Raw genomic sequence first — 23438 nt, 5'->3', positions numbered from 1 at the left:
TTCAATTATGGAACATGGGATTATCCAAAATTGCTAAGGTCTACATATGCATTTGGATATGTACTATGTAGCTCAGGATATGTATGCATCACAAAATATTTGGGAACCCTCATGCATAGGTAAGTCAATATGTAGTATGAAATTTAAGTTGAGGATTGGGTAGGGTTCATCCATCGACATATTTTTCTGTTTCTTAGTTTTATAATATTAACATATTAAAGTTAAAATGATACAAGGAGATTGTAATTATTTGAATGCGTTTAGCCGTTACGTGACTTGACCATTTTGACCCATTTGACTCGTTCTGGTATATCTGTTTTCATTTCTGTATATTTGTTTCGTATTTACATACAACCTGGACATGAAAAAATATTTAGACTTCCTTTAGTGATACAAATATTAACCATTGTAAGTTTCTTTCAAAGTTTAATCTGCTTATGAGCAAGTCCAAGTAATTCTCTATTTAAGCCTTTGTTTGAAAATGACTTGTTAGTTGAGTTTGCAGTAAAAACTTTTATCTAGGGATGCATTACTTTGTTTGAAGATGACTTGTAGTTGACCATGTATATGCGTGCTATTGTGTTATCTCTAATCGTTGAACTTGATACCCAGGTCCTACTTAACAAAGCCACCACTATAGAATTTCTAGCCGAGCGAAGGGGGTTAGGTTTATGTATATGGAAAATATCTAAATAGATTATGCCGATGATAATTTCCTATCGCCCCTACAAATATTGATCGTACATACCACCGACTTGTGGAACCTAATTTTTGAACTAATTGGATCGTACAGGTACCATCACATTTAAATTGATGTGATGTCTTAACATCGTACCATATCCATTCATACGTTTGTACCATAGTGTCTTAACATCGTACCATATTCATTCATAAATCATACCTTTGTACCATGTTTGCATATAGAGGGGGATAAGCTTGGTTCATAGATTTAGCTGCAATTTCTATAGCTGTCCAAAGTTATTTGCATTATGTGAAACAAGTAAAACATTCATTATGTTACTAAAGTAGTGCACTTTCTGTAGCTGTCCAAAGTTAATGGAGTTGCATTGCTGCAGTAACAACTTCAAGTCTTTTAACTTGCAACAACTATAAAAAGGAATTAAGATAATCTGGTTAAGAGGGGTCATTTAGTCCAATTATTTCCCCCAATTAAAATCTATATCATTTAAACTTAATCAGTGTACATTCAATCATCTTAGATGAATACAATCAAAGAGATAGATGATATTAGTATCATATAACTTAATAAATCTATCACATATTACATATATACAGTATCATTTAACTTAATAAATTTATCACATATTCACAATATGTATTATTTACTTGTTAAATTTACCATGCGCATTATTTACTTATACATTATATCATTTTTACATTGTGATAAGTTTATCAAAACTGTGGTATGAAAATCAATTCTTATACAATTAAGAGTGTTTTGGACTCCATCTTGAAATTATTATGTATCACGTTTTAATTCAAATATTAAAATAAATTGTGGCAAAAACGTTAAATTGTGTAGCCGGGCGGCTCTCCAGCTCGTTAAGATTAGAACAACCGCATATAACGCTAATCCGGCAAGCAATTGGATGAAATCTTTGACATTTTCTTAAAGTTAAAACGTAATTTTGAAAAAGACTTATCTATCAAAAAAGTAATCCCAATCACCCCTTAAATAATGGGCCCCCCTTCTTACATATGATTATTCATAAAAAATACCATTGGAGACTAACCAATACTACAACTCATCTTTAAAGGACTAGACCCAATCAGAGTCAGCGTCACATCAGAAAAAACACCCCAATGACTAATTCCCCAAAACATACCCAATACAAAGTACATTCTTGGACCTACTAATTATTTAATTTTACTCTTTTATCTAAACTTTACACTTTTAACCCTTTAAAATTAAAAACACTTCATTAAAAATAGTTGTATTACATTAGTTTATTAAAAATAAAAACATTATATTATTTGAAAAAAAAAACATTACAATACTTGATAAAAAAAAACACATTAAAAAAAGAGTTAATGACATAGATCGTCCCTGTGGTTTATTAAAATAGTCACCTTTCGTCCTTAAAGATCCAAAACCTCAAGGACAGTCCTTTATAGGAGGATAAGGTTCACGTTTGGTCCTTTTACTATTTGACTGTCATCTTCTCTCCGTTAAACCCCCCACATGCCTGCCACGTGGAGGTATTCTAGTCATTTCCCCTCTAAAGGACGAAATGTGCCTATTTAGGTGAACCACAAGGATGATTTATGTCATTAACTCTTTACAAAAACCTGATTTTTTTTTTATTTTTTGTTTCATTTACTTAAAGCCTAGATATTTTAAAATTAAATACATATATACATATACATAAACACAATAATACATATATCTCTATTTGAAGATCAACTTATCCAATTTCATTCATCTATTCAAATGAAATGGCTGCCATTAATCACACGATGAGAACACAACAAAAAAAGAATGAATGAAGATGGGGATACCACCGCTTTCCTGCAAACCACCGTTGGGCTTTTTTAGGCCATTAAATATATATGGATCTAGATATAAATGATGACAACAGATTTTACAGATTTAGATACAGGTCGGCGGTGTGGTGCCTGACGGATATGCGAGCACAACAACATGTGGGTCTCCGTTTGTGGCTGCCAGATGTGGTGTGGAGGGTCGAGTGGGGTGTGACGTTGGTGGTGGTGATGAATGGGTCTGACGGAGTTGGTGATGAGTAGGGCTGACCGCGGTGGTGAATTGTGAGGTGCCGACGGTTTTTGGTGGTGTGGTGATTAGCGGTGGCGGTAGTGTGAGTCTTGTAGATATATCCATGGAAAGTTTTAAAAGGATTGGAAAAGAAGATGATTTTTTTTTATTATTATTAAAAGAAATAATTACACCTTTTGGTTTTTGTAAAGAGTTAATGACATAAATCGTCCCCGTGGTTTACCAAAATAGTCACATTTCGTCCTTTAGAGTGGAAATGACTAAAATACCCCTCACGTAGGAGGCACGTGGGGGGTTTAACGGAGAAAAGGTGACAGTCAAATGGTCAAAGGACCAAACGTGAACCTTATCCTTCTATAAAGGACTATCCTTGAGGTTTTGGATTTTTAAGGACGAAAGGTGACTATTTTGGTAAACCACAGGGACGATTTATGTCATTAACTCTTAGAAAAATAAACACACTTTCTTCAATCGCCGATGATGTCCATAAGCTCAACATCATCGGAGTCATTGGGAAACAACTCCGGCTTTGTGTACGTGGATATACTCGAAGGAAACATGTTGTTCATTATGATTTGTGTATATAAAAGTGTGTTTTGGTATTAATATATCTGTATATATGAAAGAGTAGTGTGAGTTATGCTTAAATGGAAGTGTATACATATGATTTTACAAAAACTAGCAGTTAGGCACTAAAAATGTCACTTTTTTGAACTGATTTTGGTCAAAACAGCCGAGGGGTCTGTTTTGCCAAAAATGTGAAAGTTGTGTTTTGTCACCTTCCCTATACACCGTCGAAGACGGTATTGGGACCCAAAACCCGTGGATGACGGCATTGGGAGTTACTTTACTTTACCTTTCTTGATCTACTAGCCGTTAAGATTAAAAAAAAAATTAAAAAAAGAGAAAAGAAAAAGCATGCAACCTCAAAGTTTCGTCCCCGGGAGAACGAACGAGAGGGACGAGCCCTGCGAGCGAACGGGGGACGAGTCATCCGTCCCTTGTGAACGAGTAGGGGATGAACCCATTGGGTAGCCTCTTACTGGCTTACGGCGTAAAGGAATTTAAGGTTTTTTTTTTTTTTAATTACAAAATGATAGTGGAAACAGATTACCCACATGAATGATTATTTTTATTTCCCATTGTCTTTCTCTTTTCAATATATTAGTGTCACATTATGATTTTGTACTTCTATAAAATTAATATCTGATATACTGATCTTTTCTTCACATATTGAAGTGCTATTTCAAATGTTATAGTGGTAGAAATAAGTCAAAAGTAAAAAACTTAATGTCAAACATCTCGTTCCACCCTTAACAATATGAGAAGTGTGTCAAACTTTTTGATATACACAGCAATTATGCATATAAGATGTATAGCATATACTGTCAACATAATAACATGATAACACTTTGATTTACATATTAAACTTTTTGATATAGAACTATAGAAGTCAACTCTTTTATCATATGGTCAAGCACATTACATTGCTTTCAATATTTTTGACCTTTTCTTTTCTTTCATGTGTTTTGGCTCCACCAAGAAGCCTACCAGAACCTAGTTTGCACTTTTAAACTAAAGAGAGATGCAGGGTATTTGTAAAATAATAAGTTATCTCCACACACATATTTTTCAAACAATGAGATTAACACAGTTTTTTTGAATGAGTGGTGCTAGATAAATGACCTCACATTAATATATAGTTATTGTGTTAACACCAACATAACATATGTATGCAGATCTTATTGTCACAACACATATAATACAGCCAGATACATTATCCATACACAGATATAAATATATATGTACATAATGTATTACCATAGATATACATTATTTCATACTCATGGCTTCTATGTATCATAGGTTTACATGCAAACACATATAAACACCTTGATACATAAATGGAAGGGGGTCCATTTGATGTTGGTGTCTTCAATAGAGGTAACAAGGTAGGGCTAACCCAATGGGGTATGAACCCATACTTGTAAAATGACACCTTCTTTGAAAATCACCTTGCTTACCACCTGCCAGCCCCTTCACATGCATTTGCTTCTCAAACCCTCCCTATAAAAACCTCCTTCATATAATCACCATCACCACCACCTTCATCTCCACATCCTTTTAACCATTAATTAAACCATTAACCACCTCCTCCATCACCACCACCACAGCCCATTTGACAACTCCTCCATCTAACTTGGACGAACTATACAATAGCACAACTTAAGAAATCCATAATGGGTCTTAGAAAATCATACAACAAACAAACACAAGCATTGGGCATCAAGAGAAGTACAAATAAATATTTAAATATAAGAGATGACAATGGCTCCTTAACCGACGTCCCCAAAGGACACTTTGCAGTGTACATTGGTGAAACAAGAAGCAGATATGTTATTCCCATATCATGGCTACACCACACGAAATTCCAAACCTTGCTACGACGAGCCGAGGAAGAGTTTGGGTTCAATCATGATATGGGGTTAACCATTCCTTGTCATGAACAGGATTTCTTGTCTCTCTTATCCGTCATGGGATGAAAGTGCATTTGTACCATCCAACCGAACCAGACAGCCAACATAAGCTTTCATTCGTTGAATCACTCATCGCCATATGAAGTTTTTGAACAAATCATTGTTATTTCTCACCATTTTTTTTTATTTTTCTCTTGTGGTGGTATTAGCCCCCTTGGAAAAATATTGTCAACTGAAAATTTCAATGTTTTCTCATATGTATGGCTTATTATATAAATGAAAGCTTTTTTTGGATCGGATATCCACAGTGAGTGATTCTATAACTTGATATTTTCAGATCATTCTATGTATGGCTTGTTAACCATTTAATCAGACATAATACATTTATATAGAAGTAAAGGTGAGTAGTTTTTGCTATCAGTTTTGAGTTTTAGATATGTGTTTGATGACTTGATGTTGGTGTTGTACAAACAAATGTAGTTTCATGTTATACAATCATTTCAAACAATTAGATTTCACACTGTAATGAGGAAACAACATCTGCAACTAAGTATGAACTAACACTACTTTAAGTTCTATGAAATATCATATATATACACGACGGATACCAAGTTAAAACGTACCCTAGCCTCTTCTAGGATATATATCAACGACGACAAAGAGAATAAGCTTAACTATATATAACCAGAGAAAAACAATCATGTATCAAAATAGCTGTATCATGTGAAAGAACGGATGACAGAAGAGGAAGTAACTAATCCCGATATGAGACCAACAAAGAAGGCACTATTGTAAGTTGTTGGTTCACCTTGCATTGAGTTATTTCGTGAGTCAATGTATGTGTCATTGAGGAACGGTCCACCCACAACCGCTCCAAATGCTATGTTAGGATTAGGTTTTGTGGAGTTAAGCCATTTGAACCCGTCCTTACAAGTTGTGTTTGCATCAGTTGGTATTGAGGCACCACGATGGTGCACATATTGAGGGTAGTTAAGCCCATAGCCAACTAGGTAGCTCATATTAGTTGGGTTATTTCCCAATACATAATCAGCCTAAACATATAAAACAAAATCTGTCAGTTTATTGAATAATCATGTAATTAAGGTAAACGTTAGCTTTAAGTACCTGTGAAATAGCAAAGTCACGAAGATCCATTGGCTCGTATAACTTCCCATTGCAATATATGTATGGCGTTTTGGACGTGAACATGTAGTCACTAAAAACAACTGCCAGGAATGCAGTCGCGATGGAATATTGTAACGTATCCCACTCGTTCAACCATATCAAACCACCTATGAATTTGCCATCAAAATTCCTAAAAATATGCAAAGAGTAAAAGTTTACCCAATTTTTCCGATATTAGAACAGAAAGGTACCATTAGTTTTCTGGCTGGTTGATGGTGGCAACAACATGTTACACATAAGAGCCTCAGCAGTTCTTCGATACATTTGTAGGTTCATATTTTCTGCAATTGATATCTGTTTCTCTCTGTTGAAGAAATTCACCCTGGATAATAACACCTAAACAAAAATTTTGAAAAAAAAATGTAACTAAAACTAGCAGTTCAAAAAGAATAAAAAAAACTTTTGAAAGTTTCAAACATTTGATCATGAAACTGAAAAAATACCTGTGTCCCAGCCAACTTATCATCCCATGAAAACCATGTCGGGTTACCCCAATTAGCAAACGCATTTCCGTGCATTATGGTCACATAATTGATGTAATATTCGTCTCCTGTCGCGTGGTATAGCCAAGATGCTGACCACAATAGTTCGTCTACAAATCCAGAAGAGTTGTAGTAGTCTTGTATTGATGGGATGCTTTTACTATAAACCCCTGGATAATTATTAGCAAAAATGAACAATTTTTGGGCATGATTAAGCAGCATTTTGGAATAATCGTCATCCTGGTTCTTGAAAACTAGAGATGCTGCAGCCATTGCTGCAGCAGTCTCGGCTGCAACATCTGAGCCTGGACACGAGCTGTTTATTTGGATTGCTGGCCTTTTTTCCTTTGAAGTTTCAGGTCTTTCCCAGCATTTGTGGTCTATTTCTGGATCACCCACCTGACAAAACCAACATATGTTCTGTTTATGGTCTATTTCCAGATCACTCACCTGACAAAACCTACATATGTTCTGTTTCTATGGTCTATAATAGTGTTGTTTTAGATTAGTAGATAAACATACTAAATGGTCACTGGTCTGGTGGTATTGGGATGACCCATCAACCTATAGACTGTGAGTGAAAGTCTCAAAATCACTCAAGACAAAAATAATGTAACTTGAAATAGCTATATGCCTAAATTCTAATAATCATTTTCAAAACTTATGGGTATAAGGTGTAAAAAAAAATTGAGTATGTATTGAAATTGTGCACAAGTTATAGAAGGAAATTGGATATATAACCTGAATGTATAGGACATTATCAGAAGGATGTGCATTGATGAGATAATCAGTGATCCATTTTAATGAATCTTGAGCATGTTTAAGTTCTTTAACTGCTTCCATATGTTGTCCATATTCTAGGATAGACCATGCTAGAATAGTGGCCGTGAAAGCCATAGGAAAACCAAATTTCATGAGGTCTCCGGCATCATACAATCCCTTGGATAGATCTAGGTTCTCTTCTTTTCCATCCTCTAGCCCCGAATCTCCTCTCCATTCTATCCGATTATTTTCTAACTTCCCGGCTGCAAATTTCAACCAAACTATACATTAACAAAGTACAAACACTATCACAAAGTGAGTTAATTAGGATCACTTTCTAGCTTATTGAAATGGTTTATATGGTTATTATAATCATATGATAATTAACCTTATTGAAATAAGCAATCTCAAAATGATCATTCAGATGGTCTTGTTTAACCATGAAATGAACGTACGTACGTCGTTAAAAAAATTTCTTCATCTCAAACTACTTATGAAAAGTGTTAAAAAAAGGTTCCATGATTACATTTTTGAACATCAAAGAATTGCATAGAAATGTGAAGAGCATCACTATATCTTTGTGTAACACCATCTAGAGGTCTTCTAACCGTGGGAAACTTGTGTCGCTGAATCTCATGGAAGTTCCTCCATATAGTTATCGACGCAGCTCCAACAACAAGAACAGTGATCAGAGCCACTAAGAGCCACCAGTGCCACTCGCTAGAATCAGGCTCGTATGATCTGGACTTGGCCTCCATATATGATCAAAATCGGATCAATATATTTTTTTCATCTCAGCTACTATACTTCTCGAGCAAATATATATAATTAAGTAGATGGATATTTCCTAGAGGGGTAAAATAATGTTGTATACTAGTTGCCGGCTGGTTGTACCATTTCTGAATATATAGAGACAGTTGAGATATATATAGTTCGTTAATAGGCCAGTTAACGGTTTGTTTTGGTTTAGAGACTGTCTGAATAAACCAATCCAAGAAAACTCCATCGTATTATATGTATCATGACATGTAATATATATAGTGATTAAATCTAAGAAAACAAAAGAGACAAAGGTATACGTGTTCAGAAAAAGAGATTTTGTTATCATGGATTAGATTAGAAACTAATTAATTAACCAATGTATAGGATCAAGTGACAACTCACAAGATAGATTCGGATGTGAAAGTAAACAAATAACTTATACTAATACATATTTTTGTAATCTTTTGAAGAATGACACGAAGATCGTCCAATGAGTATAATTCCGTGGATCTAGGCATGGATTGCATTAACATATTGTCCATCTCTTGTTGTTTGTCTTTTTGTTTGTTCTTGTTTTTGGTTAGTAAAGTAGTTATATCGATAAACTAGATTTTATACCCGTTTCTAACACTGGACACGGAGTTTATAATATTATCAATATTAGATCTTCATGCATTTAAGTCATAAAAACTTATACTTTTGAAAATATACAATTCCAAGTGTTATACTTTGCAAGTTGTAATACAATAATGACATGTTTGTCACTATCATTATTAGCTGAGACATATTGATGAAATTGTTTGTCGTAGTCATTCCACAAGACACATGCTACAAAAATTCTTCTATTATAAAATTTTTTTAAACCAGTTGTACTCATTATATGATATTATTATGAAAAATCGATAATTAAGATTTAAAATATAAACATACTTGTGATCTTATACTTGACAGGATAAGGATGTTGTATTATCGTCATCTGTTATTCTGTTTGGGATATGTATCTACAGTTCATATTGTGTTAAATTAAATATTAAATTGGACGACATTATCAATATTGTATTGGGATATCAAAGTACGACATTTATAGGTATCAATTTATAATATATTCTTATAAGCTAATATATATCTTTAGCCATGTAGTCGACATTGATATTTATATGTGTAAATCTATATTTATTTATATAGAAAAAAGTAAAAATTGAAAAATTGAGAAAATTGAGAGATTTGATTACGCAGATTATTTATAACAATGTAAAGATAAGATAATTAAATATATAAATTTAAATGTAAAAAATGTAAGTAAAAACAAATTTAAAAGAATATATTTCTAGAACATTAAACACATATTTTGTATTTCATATGTTGAATTTTTTTAAATTAATTAAATGATTAAAAGTTAAAAAAAAAACGTTTCAAGTTGATGGCTAAAAATAAATTTAAATTAAGTATTCAGAGCTAAAAAATGTAAATTATTGACAGAAAACAAAAAAATATAAATTAATGAGACTTTTTCTATATATACTAATATAATAATATATCTGGATAATGATTATTAGGATTTTTAATTTATAATTAAATTAAATGATGACATAAGCGAAAGTCAATTTAATAAAATTGAACGATTTGATTGGTTAATAAATTATTAGTTCAACTGTCTTATATAGTATATATTAAAATTAAGATTTATAATAAAAAAAACTTGCAATTAAAGAATTTTCAGGACTCAAGGAGACAAAAACATCAAGGCCAAGGCCCAAGGCAAAGGGAAAAAATAGACCTCAAAAATAATAGTCGGAAGATTATATAATAAAAAATCAATAATAAAAAATAAGTGTGATAATAGTATAGTTATTATTGTAGCAAATTAGTCACAAGTAGATAGCAAATTAATCACAAGTAGATGACTAAAAGAGTTAGTCCATAATTGGACTAATGAAACCAATAAAAAAAAAATCCAATAAGATTTTGATTTTGGGTACTGGGCTTGAGACACTTAATCAAAATCTAGGTTCTAAATAACCATTAATCAAAATCTAGATTTAACTCAGAATTTTTCAATTAGAGCAATCTAACGAGGTTACAACTTGCAAAGATTGAGTCGTATATAAAATGTCGGGTTTCATTTCAATCAATTCAAGTCTCGAAAAATATATATGTAAGAAATAAAATTTACATATTCTTGTTTGACCATCAATAATATGAAACAATAGTTACGTGATGATGTTATTACAAGATGTCTCAGGTTCATATCTCACTAGCTTCAGCCTACAGGAGCGATTAGAAATAAATTAAAAAAAATTGAAAAATGAAAATGATATAGAGAAAACTTTAATTAAACCGCATACATCTGACAACAACATGTATCGAATTCGCCAACTCCAACTCTCCAATGACCACAATTAACAACTTGGTAAAACAAGGACCATAATAGCCAATACACAAAATCTTTCACACTTTCACCGGCGATAACATCTTCAATTCTCCGCCGGCGGCGGCGGTGGCAATAAAGAAAATGGGCGGCGGAGAAGGAAAAGAAGGAGACTGGGAGTGTGGTGGGTGTGAAAACAGAAACTATGCATTCAGATCTTTTTGCAATAGATGTAAACAGCCACGTTTGCTTGTTGATTCCAAAACTCCCTCTGATTCTAAATGGCTTCCTAGAATCGGTGATTGGATCTGTTCTGGTATTAATTTTCATTTACTCCCCTTTTTTTACTCTGGTTTCTTTTGTTATATATATATATATATATATGGGAAATGGGATATAAGGCTGTCCGGCACCTAAGCTTAGGTGTAAAACCCCACACGTACTAATATTTTATTATTTATTTTTTAATGAATAAATGCATGGGCTCCATGATTTTTATGGATTAAAAAAATAATATGTGAGTGTTCTATACCTAAGTTTAGATACCCGACAGCCTTATATTCCCATCCTGAGTTTACGTTTGGGTGTTTTTGGAATTTGGATTAGCTTATATTAGTTGTAGGCTTATCGGAAAACTGAAACACTAAAAAGCTGATTTTATCAACTTAGCTTATATAAGTGATAAGCTCATAAACCGGTAAGGCGGTAAAAATGAGCTTTTTCAAAGTTTTCGATAAGCGAATAAGTCTGGCTTAAGAGATTATTAGCTTAAGCTTCTTTGGGAACAAAAAAGCTTTTTATCATAACACAAATAAGCTGCCAAGTCCTTAAATTAGGGAAGCAACCCTTAGGCTTGTGCTTAAAACACTTTGTACTAGAACCTCACCATATGTAGGTTTTAGCTCGGGTAAGAGTTCGTAACGTTGGAATAGTAAGAACTAAGAAGGATACACACAACTATTCTATATTAATGATTCATATATATATTTGTGTAAAACATGCTTATAGAGTTATAGTTGCGGGAAATGCAACTGATGTTTTGAAAATTGGACCGGACACTGAACCGGCAATTTGCAAGTTAAATTTCTTATTATTATATGTTTTGCTAGTAATAAGTTTGTGGATTTAGGTCTAGGTTATAGGTAATAAAAGATGTGTATAGTATATAAGAAGAACATAAGGAATAAAAAGTGCCTTATACGTGTCCGTTTGATGCATTAAATAACTTGTAACCCAATTTTGATACTACTACATCAGCCAGTCGATCTTTTTTTAATTTCTTTTAGTTGATAATCTGTTTTTCTATTGTTAATGGGTAGTTGATTGTATTTTATTGACTTGAGTTATCGTTTTTATTAAATGATATTTGATTGAATGCAATTTTGATCTACATAATAAACATTAATCGAAGCCAACATTTTCAGTTCTTCAAATGCCAGAACAAGTAACAAAAACCAACATTTGGCAAGCAATAAATTACCAACTATTTCATATGGCTTAGAAGTATTTTACTTTTCCACCTTGTTTTGAAAAAAATCCAATCATTCCGGTTGAGTATTTTGTATTTTGTGTGTGTATGGTATGTGATTGGCTGGTTGGCGTGCGTAACTTTGCATTCATTTTCTTCTACTGGGCTGCGTTCTGGGTTGGTGTGTGTGGCAATGGATCAAAATAGGCTGCACTAACAACAATTATGCCTCGCGAGAAAAGTGCAAAAAGTGTGGACAAGCAAAGGAAGTAGCAGCTATACCAGCACTTGCAATGCCCGGGCCTTCTCTGCAAACTCATCCACATTATTTTCCCAGGGTACAAGGACTACAACACCAAAGGTTGAACGGAGCTCTTCAACAGTCTATTCCTCTGAGCCCCAGTTGGGTTTTAGGAGGTCCAGACAAATACGGAGTTCAACGACCTTCAGCCTGGTCTATGGGTCCTACAAATGCAGTTCCATATGCACACCAAGTCAGCCAAGTTGTGGTTCCGAAAGGATGGCGCAATGGCGACTGGATCTGCGCTTGTGGTTTTCACAATTATTCTTCTCGAGCACAGGTATAAATCTGGACCAATTGAACATATATAGCTGATTATGCTGTTGTCATCCTTCTGATATAGCTTCTGTTGAACTTACAGTGCAAAAAGTGTAATGCTTCCATGCCCCCAGGTAATAAGAACATACCTTTGAGGTCTTTCTTGTACCTAGATGACTATGTTTATGTAGTTATCTCAATATTGTTGATTGCTTTTAAGATTATTCTTTCAAGTACAAGTGAATATAAAAAAAAAGGATTCTGGAATCGTTTTATTTCGGATTTGTTGCTGGTAAATTGATATGCTTATGTTGACTTACTTGCGACTTGGCAGTGATAATGTTTAGTTTAGTGGTCGCAACCATCCATATCTAGTTTTGATTGATCAAATGGGTTCTATCGACCCTACATTTGTGTTGTCAATAACCGGAGGTCATTCTGGAAGTAGCCTAATTATTTTCAGAAAAAGGTATGGCTGACTACCTTTCCCATGCCCTACCCCTGGTGGGCTTGGGCATCGGTGTTGATTACAAATGAATAAAAAGAGTACTCTATTTACTCAAGTAAATTGATGTAGGAGGCTTTTTGAAACTACATCTGGGTTCTGTTGAACGTATTTGATCTGTTATGATTTACACTATATTTGTTAAAATTATCCTCATTTGACCCGTAAGAAGTAAAATGTAACTATACCGGCCTATATTAGTAAATGATCATATAGCTTGGTTGGTTAGGGCTATTATCTAGCCTGAATCTGGCAACTCTTACATGCATTTTATGTTTAAAAATTTGTTCTAAAGCTCTGGGTACGAAACGATTGGCATCTGAAGACCTTGTTCAAGACTTGGATAACAAACGACTAAATGCTGGGCAGGTAATGTTTGACTTTGTGACATGTGATTTCAAATTTCATAGTGTAATTTAGAATTGAGATAATTTATCTTCCAATTTTTCAATTGCAGACATTGCAGCTGCAGCCGTCATATCTACCACTTGGGCAGATACCAAGTTCTTCATACTTAACGCCTCTTCAGATGGCGCCTTCAGCCAGTAATCAATCAGCTGGTCACATTCAGCTTTATTCTGATGGAATCTCAACCACAGTGCAACATCCGCAACTCAGCCTGCAATTGCCTCATATAATGTCAATGCCAGCACTTCCCCAGAAAGGGTAACTTATAAATGATCATTTTTTTAACATATGTCCACTTCAAATAAAAATTTGGGGTTGATTGCATAATATAGCAATGACGTGCAACTACAATGTTATAAGTAGATTTATCTGATTTGGTCACTCGGTAACTTAGTGACGGTAACTTATATTTACTTATAGTGTTTTGGTAGTGCATGTTAATTATATTAAACAGATTTATTGCATAAAAATAGCTATCCTCCCATTTCAGCGGGAACCTGACGCCAGCCGAAATGCCTTCATGCTGTGATGCTAAAACACTGTTGTCTCCTTACATCTTTCTCGTCTACAATTTTATTACCCTCTTGCATACCTCCACACCTCGGTACACAATGCACTTTCCCCTCTCCTTACCTTAAAGACACGTGCACTTGCAATTAGCAAAACACATACACACACACTTTTGCCAACTGTGAAAAGTCACGCATGCACATCAGCACATGCACTACATCAAAACACACACATTTGTAAACTAACTGAAGATTTGCTGGTGTGTTTGTGCTGCCTCGATTATTTTTCAGGTGGAGGGTGTGGTGTTTCCTGAGGTGTGAACGGTTAGGAAAGGGGGAGGTTATTACTGACTAAGAAATGAACGGCAGTGTTTCGATTTCGCTTTTTTGGAATAAAAAACAAAATGTGATTTTTGGAGATGTTTTAAAACTACTCTAGAAAAGTTCGAGGTCTTCTTTATGTGAATTAAATGTAACTGCACATATATAAACTATAAATATGTTAGACCATACACTAAATTCTTGTTAATTTTTGTGCTATGGAGAAATGACTGTTTTTCCTCTAATATGAATTTTTGAGAGCCCTAACTCTTTTTATGTTATAACCTATTAGGGCAAAGCATTGGCGTGATGGAGATTGGATGTGTGCAAACTGTGACAATCACAACTATGCATCTCGATCCCGTTGCAATAAGTAAGTATACGTGTAATGTCATCCTTCATTTTTTAATCCTGTGGGCTTTATCTGCTACTTCATTAAGTAATAACCATTATGCAAGTAAAACATATCTGTGGAGGCAAATATGATATCCTCTCGTTTAATATAAATCGCAATGTCTGACCAGATACATAGTTTTAGAGGAAATCTTTGACATAGCCCAATTTAAATTTTCTTTTAATATTGCCAAGAAACACAGTCAAGTCTTTCTGCTGTTCATAGATGAAGGTGGCCCAAAAGATATGAATTTTTTTTAATGCATACATGTGACCTTTGAAAACGGGTGATGCATGTGGCTTACTTTAATGTACCAGCACATCCAAAAATATTGCCTTGAATTGTTTTCTCTTGATCATTTACATCTATAACATAACATTGTTAAGTATTTCCACTTGAAATTTTTTAGGGATTATACTTTGATGCCTATATCACAATACATAATATGCAGGTGTAATACCCAAAAGGAAGGGCATGTTCTCCCTGTAAGCGTTGCATAGGAAAATACACACAGTTGCAAATCGGCGCATACTTGGCAGCCATTTTCTGCAGATTTTAGTGAACTACTTGGCGCATTGGATATCGAAAAAAGAGGTATATGTAGAATTGAAGATGATAAATAGTGACAATTGTGGTTATGCGGAGTGTAAGGAGTGTCTGTTGTTGAGGTATATTTCTGTTTCATTGTGAATTCTTGTATATCATCATCATGGCCTTTCAAAACTTATTTTGTAGCTCATAGCTGATAGCTAAGATGTCGTTTTGTAACGAGTAAATGATATCATCTAGCTCACAAAAGTATGTGGAAGTGCCCAATGAGTTGTGCTTGTGCTGAAAACTTCTTGGTGCATGCCAGGGTTATAACAAAAATGCAGTATTTTAAGTATTTGGGTTGTTATATACCAAACTATGCAACTTTATTTTATTTATTGTTGCGTTACATATGGTAAAAAGTTGTTATATATTGTATATTGTATATGTACGTAGTGTATATATACTCGACAAGCCAGCATTTTTACCCCTGCTTTTTTTTTTTTTTAAAACAAGTCTGCTCAACCAGATGGATTTTGGTTCTGTCCCATGGGTTTAATTACTATTATATCGGAGTGTATTATATCTTCTTCGCCCATTAGTTGGCGAGTTCATATGATTTTGACAAAGTTTAACATGGACCATAAGCTTACCACATGTATGTAAGTTTGGAAATGTTTCATTATTGCCCTATGCAAAAATGTTTAGATGTTTCTATTAAAGTTGTAGTGCCACATTCTATATTGACTCCCGGCTTTCTATCTGTAAAAGATGATGCATAGCCCATATGTAAAGAGTTTGTACTTGTGTCCATAAAAGATTTGAAGAGAAAATAGTATACAACATGCTTTCCATAAAAACCGAGCATATGTTTATAGATTTCCATTGACCGAGCAAGATCTTATTCACTCTAAATTATATGGATTGGTAGTTTTGGTACATGAGGGAGGGAGCATGAGAATAAGAGGTTTTATAAGGTTCAAATTTTAGGATGCGTAAAATGTTTTTTAGGCATGGAGACATGAGTTTTTTTAGTATGAGTTGTTTCTGGAATTAGAATTGAGTAGCTTAGCCTAAATTTATCGTTTTAGAAAGGAAAAAAAATATATTTTTTTCATTTTTTCATCAACATTAATTAGTTACTTTTTTGGAATAATGTTTGGTGTAGTTAATTGCACCAAAGTTATTCTCCATACAAGGTTGAAATAGGAGCTAAATTTGGTAAGTTTGAAATTTTAGAGGTCTTAATGTAAACTAGCACACAAACCACTCAACCAATTCACATTTTTGATTTATAATTACTATACATCGTATTTATATAAAAAAAACAGAAAAGGACAAAATAGTTACTATTCATTAACTTCATTGTTAATGATATTATATATACAATTACGTCTTGAACAATACTTATGTTTAGCCCATCATTTTAGATCAAGTAGTGGCGGTTACAGTTTTGCTTCAGGAGACAAAAGTTAGGAGTTTGGTTTTCAATTTTTCATTACAAGCTAGGCTAGCTAGAGGTCCTTTGTATACTGTATGATAATTTGATTTTAACAAGTTCTTTACATTCTGGTTTAACTAATGACTTTTCTAATTCTATCTTTTTCTATTTTAATTCTTTAATTGGGAATGTCAATGTTTTAGTAACATACATTGTATTATCGTGCATCTTTTTTAATTAAACTACTTAAATAGTTTTTATGTTTTGGTCTTTAGTTAAATTTTATTAGTTATTTTTCACTTTTTTTTTCCCCCACCTTCTTGCAATATCGAATAGAATTCTTTCATTTAGCATGCCCTGCATGATGTTTTCCTCATTTTATACAATTCTTTGATTTATACAATCCTTTAAAATGAATATATTTCGATTTTTATGACAAGCTAGGCTAGAGATCCTTTGTATAACATAAAAACAGTCTTTTTGACTTTAGATAGAGATAAAGTCATCTACATTTTAATCTTCTTCATATTCCGTCAATCACGATGAGGTTAAGACCCAAAACACATAAAAGGCGACTAATTTGGATGTTATTTACTTACTATTTAATCTTTTTAAAGAGTATAATATACGATAATTTGATTTTAACAAGTTCTTTATCATTCTGGTTTAATTATAGACTTTTTCTATTTTTTTTTTCTTTTAATTATAACACTTTATATTTTTAACAATGTCAAATATGATGTTACAATGAGATTAGATTGTATTATCGTGCATTTTTTTTTTTTTTTTGTTAATTTAAGTTTTTGTGTCATACTGTACCATAACCTTAAATAATTTTGACGTTTTGGTCTTTAGTTAAATTTTGTTAGTTATTTTTTACATTTTTTTTACACCTTTTTAACAATGTCAAATACATTTCTTTGATTTTAGCATGTACGTCTTGCATGAAGTTTTCTTCATTTTATACAATTGTTTAAAATGAATATAGAAATGAAGTTGTTGAAATTTTGACTCAATTTGAAGTCAAGAATATATGGTCAAAGAAGAAATTTATGAAATTCTAAAATGATTTGACTTTGGTTGTTGAACAATAACAATTGAGCCAGCCATCATCCTATATATGGGGCGTGGTCCAGTTAAAGCTTCTTAAAAGAGATTCGATTAATTGAAGGAATTTGAATGGCAGTTGTATGTATCCATCCATATATATATATATATATATATATATGTGGTCCAAACCAAACCATATTCTTGATTCCATAAGATATGTATATATTGTTGATATATATGTTTCTGAATCATTCTATTTGTAGTTCCTTTAAATATTAATCATTGCATTTGAGTAACAGTTTTGCTTTTCAAGTGTAAACCATATCAAATTTCTTGATTCCATAAGTTATCATGATATTATGGATACACATTTGTACTTTGACTCACATAAATTATATGAATATGAAAATGGAAGTTAAATGAATAAATGGAGAGTATATATGTCTTACCAAGTTAAGGCTTGAATAACCAAATATAGTTTGTGTTCTACATTATATAAGTTTAAGTATATATATATATAGGTATATAAAAATATGCAGCAATTTGTAAAAAATACCTAGAGTAAGATGTTATATTATTTAGGGAACTGATATTGCTACAACAAGTTTTAGTCATCTACAACAAATCCTACGTAATACAGTTGTAGACTGCATAATACAATTTATACCTTTGTTGTGTACGACTAAATTTTGTTGTATAAATATCACTCCCCTATTATTTAACACTAAGAACTAATCAAATTATATTATAGCCAAGATGTAAAATCAGTTCGAACGAACTATATATTAGCTAACGTTCGGTGTACGTACGTAGCGTAAAACTGAGATAAAATATGTACAGATTTCCTTAAACTAGCTAGACTCCCTGATGCGAAGAGAGATAGAATCCTTACCCAGGGGTTTAATCAAGTGAAAACAAATTATTCCTGTAAATAACATAGTCTTAACCAAACTGAATCAATTGTCAAGATAAATACTAGCTAGCTAGAACCAAATATATATATATATATAACATAATTCGAAAGAGTTGATAATTTATATAAAAGCTACACATAGCAGACCTAATTAATCCGAAATCACTCATAGTTAGAGAACTTGATCATAAACTACGTACTGCTTAATTAATTTACATAATCATCTATCAATAGCATAAACACATATAATTAACTCGATCGGATCAGTTATAGTAATCATAAGAGTTGAGACTGAGCTCAAGGGAAGCCCGACCATCAGACCGATACCAGTTTCCTCCTCCAGTAGTATAGTAACCTCCATTATTGCTGTGATGATCCGATGTTTTCATACCAAAGAAATCATGGTGGGTGTTAGTAGTACCATGAATAGGAAACAAAGGAAGTGTTTCAATCTGATCATCATGATCAGTTGAAGTAACAACAGCATCCTCCCCCCCTAATAATTCTTGATGATCAGCTTGATGATGATATGTTGTTGGCTTATTTAGTTTGTCAAAGAACGAAAACGAATCGACACCCACCCTTCTTGATCCGAAATTCCGCCCCCTTTTCTCTCCTGGAGGTGATATTGAACACTCCTGTATGTACGTATGTATAAAAAAAAAATTATTTACCTACGAGTATTTTTTTTTTTTTTTTTTATGCTTAGTACGTACTTTTGCTTTATTTTTACAAGTTAGTTAGTTAATGAGAGACCAACTACCTTTTAACCCTAATCTCTAAAAAAGTAGTGATTCTTATTTCCCTTGAAATTCTCATGTACGAGTAGTACTCCTTTATTTTATCATATTAGAATAATTTAGATATATATATATATATATAATTAACGAGTATCTTGTATATCAAATGATGTGTGTATGTATATATATATACCCTGAAACTCTTCTCCATGGCAACAGATCCATAGCCACATCCAACAGACATCACTCCTTGTGAAGAAGAAGAACCAACCCCTGATCATATTAGAATATATATATATACTTAGTCAAGTTACAAGTTAGGTGGTCTATAAGTAAAATTTATAACTTAGTAATTAGTGAGTATACATATATAATCAAGGCACAAAATACTACACATACAAGATTTACATATGCATCAAGTATATATATATATATATATATATTGTCACTAAATAGTAAGAAAAACAATTAGGAAACATAAAAACCCATTTTTATTTTATTTTCAAGATACCGAAGCATGCACAGTAGAAATTAAAAATCCATTTTAGAACAAAAAAGAAAATCAAAGTTTGATCACTTTTTTACAAGGAAAACAAAATTTTAGTAAGTAATGGGTATCTATATGCAAAAGACACAAAATACTTTTTTTAGTAAAAGTACGTACACCATGATCATATCTTTACAAGAAATAAAAAAATCAATATGCATTTAGACATATATATATATATATATATATATATAGTAGTAGTAGTAGTATAGTAGTAGAGTTAAAATGAAAGTACTATATATACCAATGTGATGTGTAGTGTAGAGCGTATGTGGGTGGCCATAAACATGGGAAGAAGGTGGTGGTGGTTCTTGATGGTGGTAGTACTGGTGGTAGTGAATTGGCATGGCGGTGGCAGTGGGCAGATGATGGTGGCTGATATGATCGGAAAAGTGATGAGATGGAGGTGGTGGAGCAGCAACAGGAATGAACCTTTTTTTCTGCCTTTCACGAGCTTTATGGTTCTGAAACCAATAAAACACATTCTTGCCTTCAATCTTGCCGTACTGCCTGAGTTGAGCAGCGATTCTTTGGATCTGATCAGCACTTGGTGATCTGATTCCATTGTTGTAGTAGTATTCTTTAAGGATCCTTATTTGGTCACTTGTGGGTGTCCACCTTGTACTACTACTTTGCCTACCACTACATATACTACTAGTATTGTTGTTGTTGTTTTTGTTGTTATCTTGTTGTTGGTGATAATTAGCTTCCATTGTAGTGTTAATTGAAAAAAAAAAAAACACAAAACAATATATGAATTTAATTTATATGGAGATATATAGAGAGAAAATTAAGGATGATGATATATGTTTTTGTTCTAGTACTAACTAAGGTGTAACAAAATGTAGGAGATATATGGTTTATATATAAGCAAAAAGAAATATAGTAGTAGTGTGAACAAAGATGCACCAAACTATCACACATACATGTTGTGTGTGAGTGAGTGAGTGAGAGAATAGAGTGAGAGAGGGAGTGATATCTGGAAGATAGAGAAGGATTGAAGTTGACAGAGTGATGTTATGAAAAAGGTAATTATAAGGGACAAAAGAGGGACTAGAAATTAGGTTGCTAGACAAAATAAAAGGGTTTTTTTAGCTTGGATGAAAAGCCATTTTGTGAGCATGCAGTCACTTATTGTTTTCATTACTTTTATTTATATATATATATATGACGTACGCTAGCTCTTGAGATCGATCAATATATCTCGATCAATGATCATTTAGATTTACTACTTTATGTACAACACTTATGATGCATGCTGATCCTACTCGATCATCTTTTTTTTGTATTGTCACCAATCTAAAGTACACGTTAAGAATTCTAGCTAGTTTGAACAAGCTTAGGGGAATTAATTTCTTTCGTAGTATCATATTGAATATGACATATATTATCTATCTAGCTAGCTAGGTTATGAATGATCACAATATATGAAATGTATACAATATACCATTGGGAATGCATACTGCAGTTCTGTATAGTAGTTGTTTTTTTATTCTGTCGTACACGTGTATCAAACTATTTTGTTATGGTTCACTAGCTAATTTATAGAGCTAATAATTGTATCTTGTATGCAAATTGATCTTTAAGAAACTGAAATTCTGGATCGTTCATGAATTATTGTTCAACAAATTAATGAATATGAGCAAAAGAGTTACAGTAATTCGGTCACTTACTGAAACGAACAAACTCGTTCGTTTATTAGCTTTCAAAAACTTTTCATAATATATATGCTCATGAACATTAGTTCTCGTATAGTATATATATATACAAGTCCATTAATTGATCATTCATATTCGTTTTTGACATTAGAATTCTAGCTATATGACTACATAATTGCAAATTTTATCTGAATTTAGATATTTTGTAATGTTGAATTTACATATATTCTTTCAAGTTTCATGTTGGAGCAAAAACCGTTGCAAATCATGACAAATGATGTAAATATATATATATATATATATAGTTTTTTTAAAGGTGAATTTCGCTGAAAACTTCGTGTCGTGATTCGACAACGAAAGGTCTAGCATACGGTTTCTTAACCGGATCCGCGCTAGAGAGCTCCCTCGGAGTAGAAATGCCTATTTCAAATACCCGATGGGGAGAAAACCCCTTACTAATCCGCCCGAAGGCACGACAATTAATAGGAGTAAACCCTGCCCCTTCAGACTTGAACCTGAAAAACCCAAACCAAACCTTTATAAAAGGACTTCCTTATGTCCTCTCCAAGGATATTATAATCAAGCCTTTTTGAATGTTAACTAATTAGTGGCGTACACTTGTATATATTTCGCAGTATTCTTATTATATAAACTCTATATTCAAGTAATTAATTAACTTGCTATATATAATTAAAAATTTGCTTGTTAAAACAAGAAAGGAGCTATATATAGCTATAGGTAGCCCAATTTTTATGCAGTTAAGTTGTTTGATGGTTAATTAATTTTAGAGAACACTAGTACGTACACTAAAGTAGAATTTTCTAATAAATTAATAGTAGTATATATTCAAGATTCTTTTTCTTGTAGCTAGCCTTTAATTTGAAGATCGGGAGAGATTCTTGATTGAGTGGAATGAATTCTACAAAATCATACGTACGTTGGATCCATATGTATATTTTATGTTCTATTTCTTTATATATATATATATTTTTAATATAATGAGATACGTTATCCGGGCGTTGCCCGGGAGACATTATATTTATTGTATTCCGTACTATGTAAAAATTATTACATGCTTTTAGAAATATTATATAGCTCAAAACCTGAGTTGATATTGATTTTTTAATGAGTAAGCAATTATAAATTAGAAAAAATCGATAGTATAATTTTATAACAGATTAATATATTATATAAATTTTAAAAGATAATAAGTATGAATATAAAATATTTAAAATAAAAAAACAAATTAATAATACAAACATAATTAAAGTTAATTTCCCAAATCATTGAAAATAAAAAGTGAAACAAAAATAATCTATAATAATAAAACATCAACCGAAATAAACATTGAAACTAATAAGTATTGCAAACAAATTTTTCGGAGATGTTTAGGTGTATATATTCAAAACATACACCCTATTGTTATGTGTATATATACTATGTAATAGTTCACTTGTAATAAGATGAGATAATCTTAAAAATGTTACAAACTTAAAAAATAATAATATGCAATTAAAATAAGTGATCTTTTGTAAACAAATTGAAAGCAATTTAAAAGATCAAAACATAATTTGTCAAGCCCAAAACATAAGAAAATCAAGTG

At 32.5% G+C, this 23438-nt stretch overlaps 4 protein-coding genes across 5 annotated transcripts; 2 read left to right on the top strand and 2 right to left on the bottom strand.

Annotated features, from left to right (window-relative positions):
- The first annotated feature begins 4844 nt into the window (after window positions 1-4844).
- LOC122605341 (auxin-responsive protein SAUR50-like) lies at window positions 4845-5531 on the top strand. The gene has a single exon (XM_043778267.1). The coding sequence runs from the start codon at window positions 4996-4998 to the stop codon at window positions 5296-5298; it is 303 nt and encodes a 100-aa protein (XP_043634202.1). The 5' UTR covers window positions 4845-4995; the 3' UTR covers window positions 5299-5531.
- Window positions 5532-5951: 420 nt separating this feature from the next.
- Window positions 5952-8419, bottom strand: LOC122606265 (endoglucanase 24-like). Its single transcript, XM_043779228.1, has 6 exons — window positions 8188-8419; window positions 7641-7924; window positions 6861-7298; window positions 6609-6753; window positions 6358-6524; window positions 5952-6284 (listed from the first exon to the last, which is right to left on the bottom strand). The coding sequence occupies exons 1-6, from the start codon at window positions 8417-8419 to the stop codon at window positions 5952-5954; spliced, it is 1599 nt and encodes a 532-aa protein (XP_043635163.1).
- Window positions 8420-10657: 2238 nt separating this feature from the next.
- Window positions 10658-15841, top strand: LOC122605212 (mastermind-like protein 1). Of its 2 annotated transcripts, none has more exons than XM_043778115.1 (7): window positions 10658-11107; window positions 12467-12840; window positions 12922-12952; window positions 13619-13692; window positions 13781-13989; window positions 14854-14934; window positions 15407-15841. In XM_043778115.1, the coding sequence occupies exons 1-7, from the start codon at window positions 10936-10938 to the stop codon at window positions 15453-15455; spliced, it is 990 nt and encodes a 329-aa protein (XP_043634050.1). In that variant the 5' UTR covers window positions 10658-10935; the 3' UTR covers window positions 15456-15841. The 2 variants fall into 2 exon arrangements, with proteins under 2 accessions (XP_043634050.1, XP_043634051.1); XM_043778116.1 differs by having other exon boundaries at window positions 10659-11107; window positions 12502-12840.
- Window positions 15842-19153: 3312 nt separating this feature from the next.
- On the bottom strand, window positions 19154-20896 carry LOC122606296 (protein WUSCHEL-like; the record flags this gene model as incomplete). Its single annotated transcript, XM_043779254.1, has 3 exons — window positions 19154-19528; window positions 19824-19903; window positions 20422-20896. Coding segments are annotated over 3 exons (930 nt in total), but the record flags the coding sequence as incomplete, so codon positions are not given.
- Window positions 20897-23438: the final 2542 nt, after the last annotated feature.

This window comes from Erigeron canadensis, chromosome 6 (assembly GCF_010389155.1).
Source record: "Erigeron canadensis isolate Cc75 chromosome 6, C_canadensis_v1, whole genome shotgun sequence".
NCBI classification, from domain to species: Eukaryota; Viridiplantae; Streptophyta; class Magnoliopsida; order Asterales; family Asteraceae; genus Erigeron; species Erigeron canadensis.
The sequence above is the reverse complement of the archived record's forward strand: the minus strand, read 5'-3'. Positions and strand labels throughout refer to the sequence as shown.

Excerpts from the sequence above, each read along its gene's own strand:
- LOC122605212 (XM_043778115.1), top strand. The coding sequence starts at position 10,936 with ATGGGCGGCGGAGAAGGAAAAGAAGGAGACTGGGAGTGTGGTGGGTGT. Across the intron at positions 11,108-12,466 it reads CGGTGATTGGATCTGTTCTG|GCTGCACTAACAACAATTAT; the intron begins GTATTAATTTTC and ends GGATCAAAATAG. Across the intron at positions 13,693-13,780 it reads AACGACTAAATGCTGGGCAG|ACATTGCAGCTGCAGCCGTC; the intron begins GTAATGTTTGAC and ends TTTCAATTGCAG.
- LOC122606265 (XM_043779228.1), bottom strand. The coding sequence starts at position 8,419 with ATGGAGGCCAAGTCCAGATCATACGAGCCTGATTCTAGCGAGTGGCAC. Across the intron at positions 6,754-6,860 it reads ATAAGTTGGCTGGGACACAG|GTGTTATTATCCAGGGTGAA; the intron begins GTATTTTTTCAG and ends ATTTTTGTTTAG. Across the intron at positions 6,525-6,608 it reads AACCAGCCAGAAAACTAATG|GTGGTTTGATATGGTTGAAC; the intron begins GTACCTTTCTGT and ends GCAAATTCATAG.
- LOC122605341 (XM_043778267.1), top strand. The coding sequence starts at position 4,996 with ATGGGTCTTAGAAAATCATACAACAAACAAACACAAGCATTGGGCATC.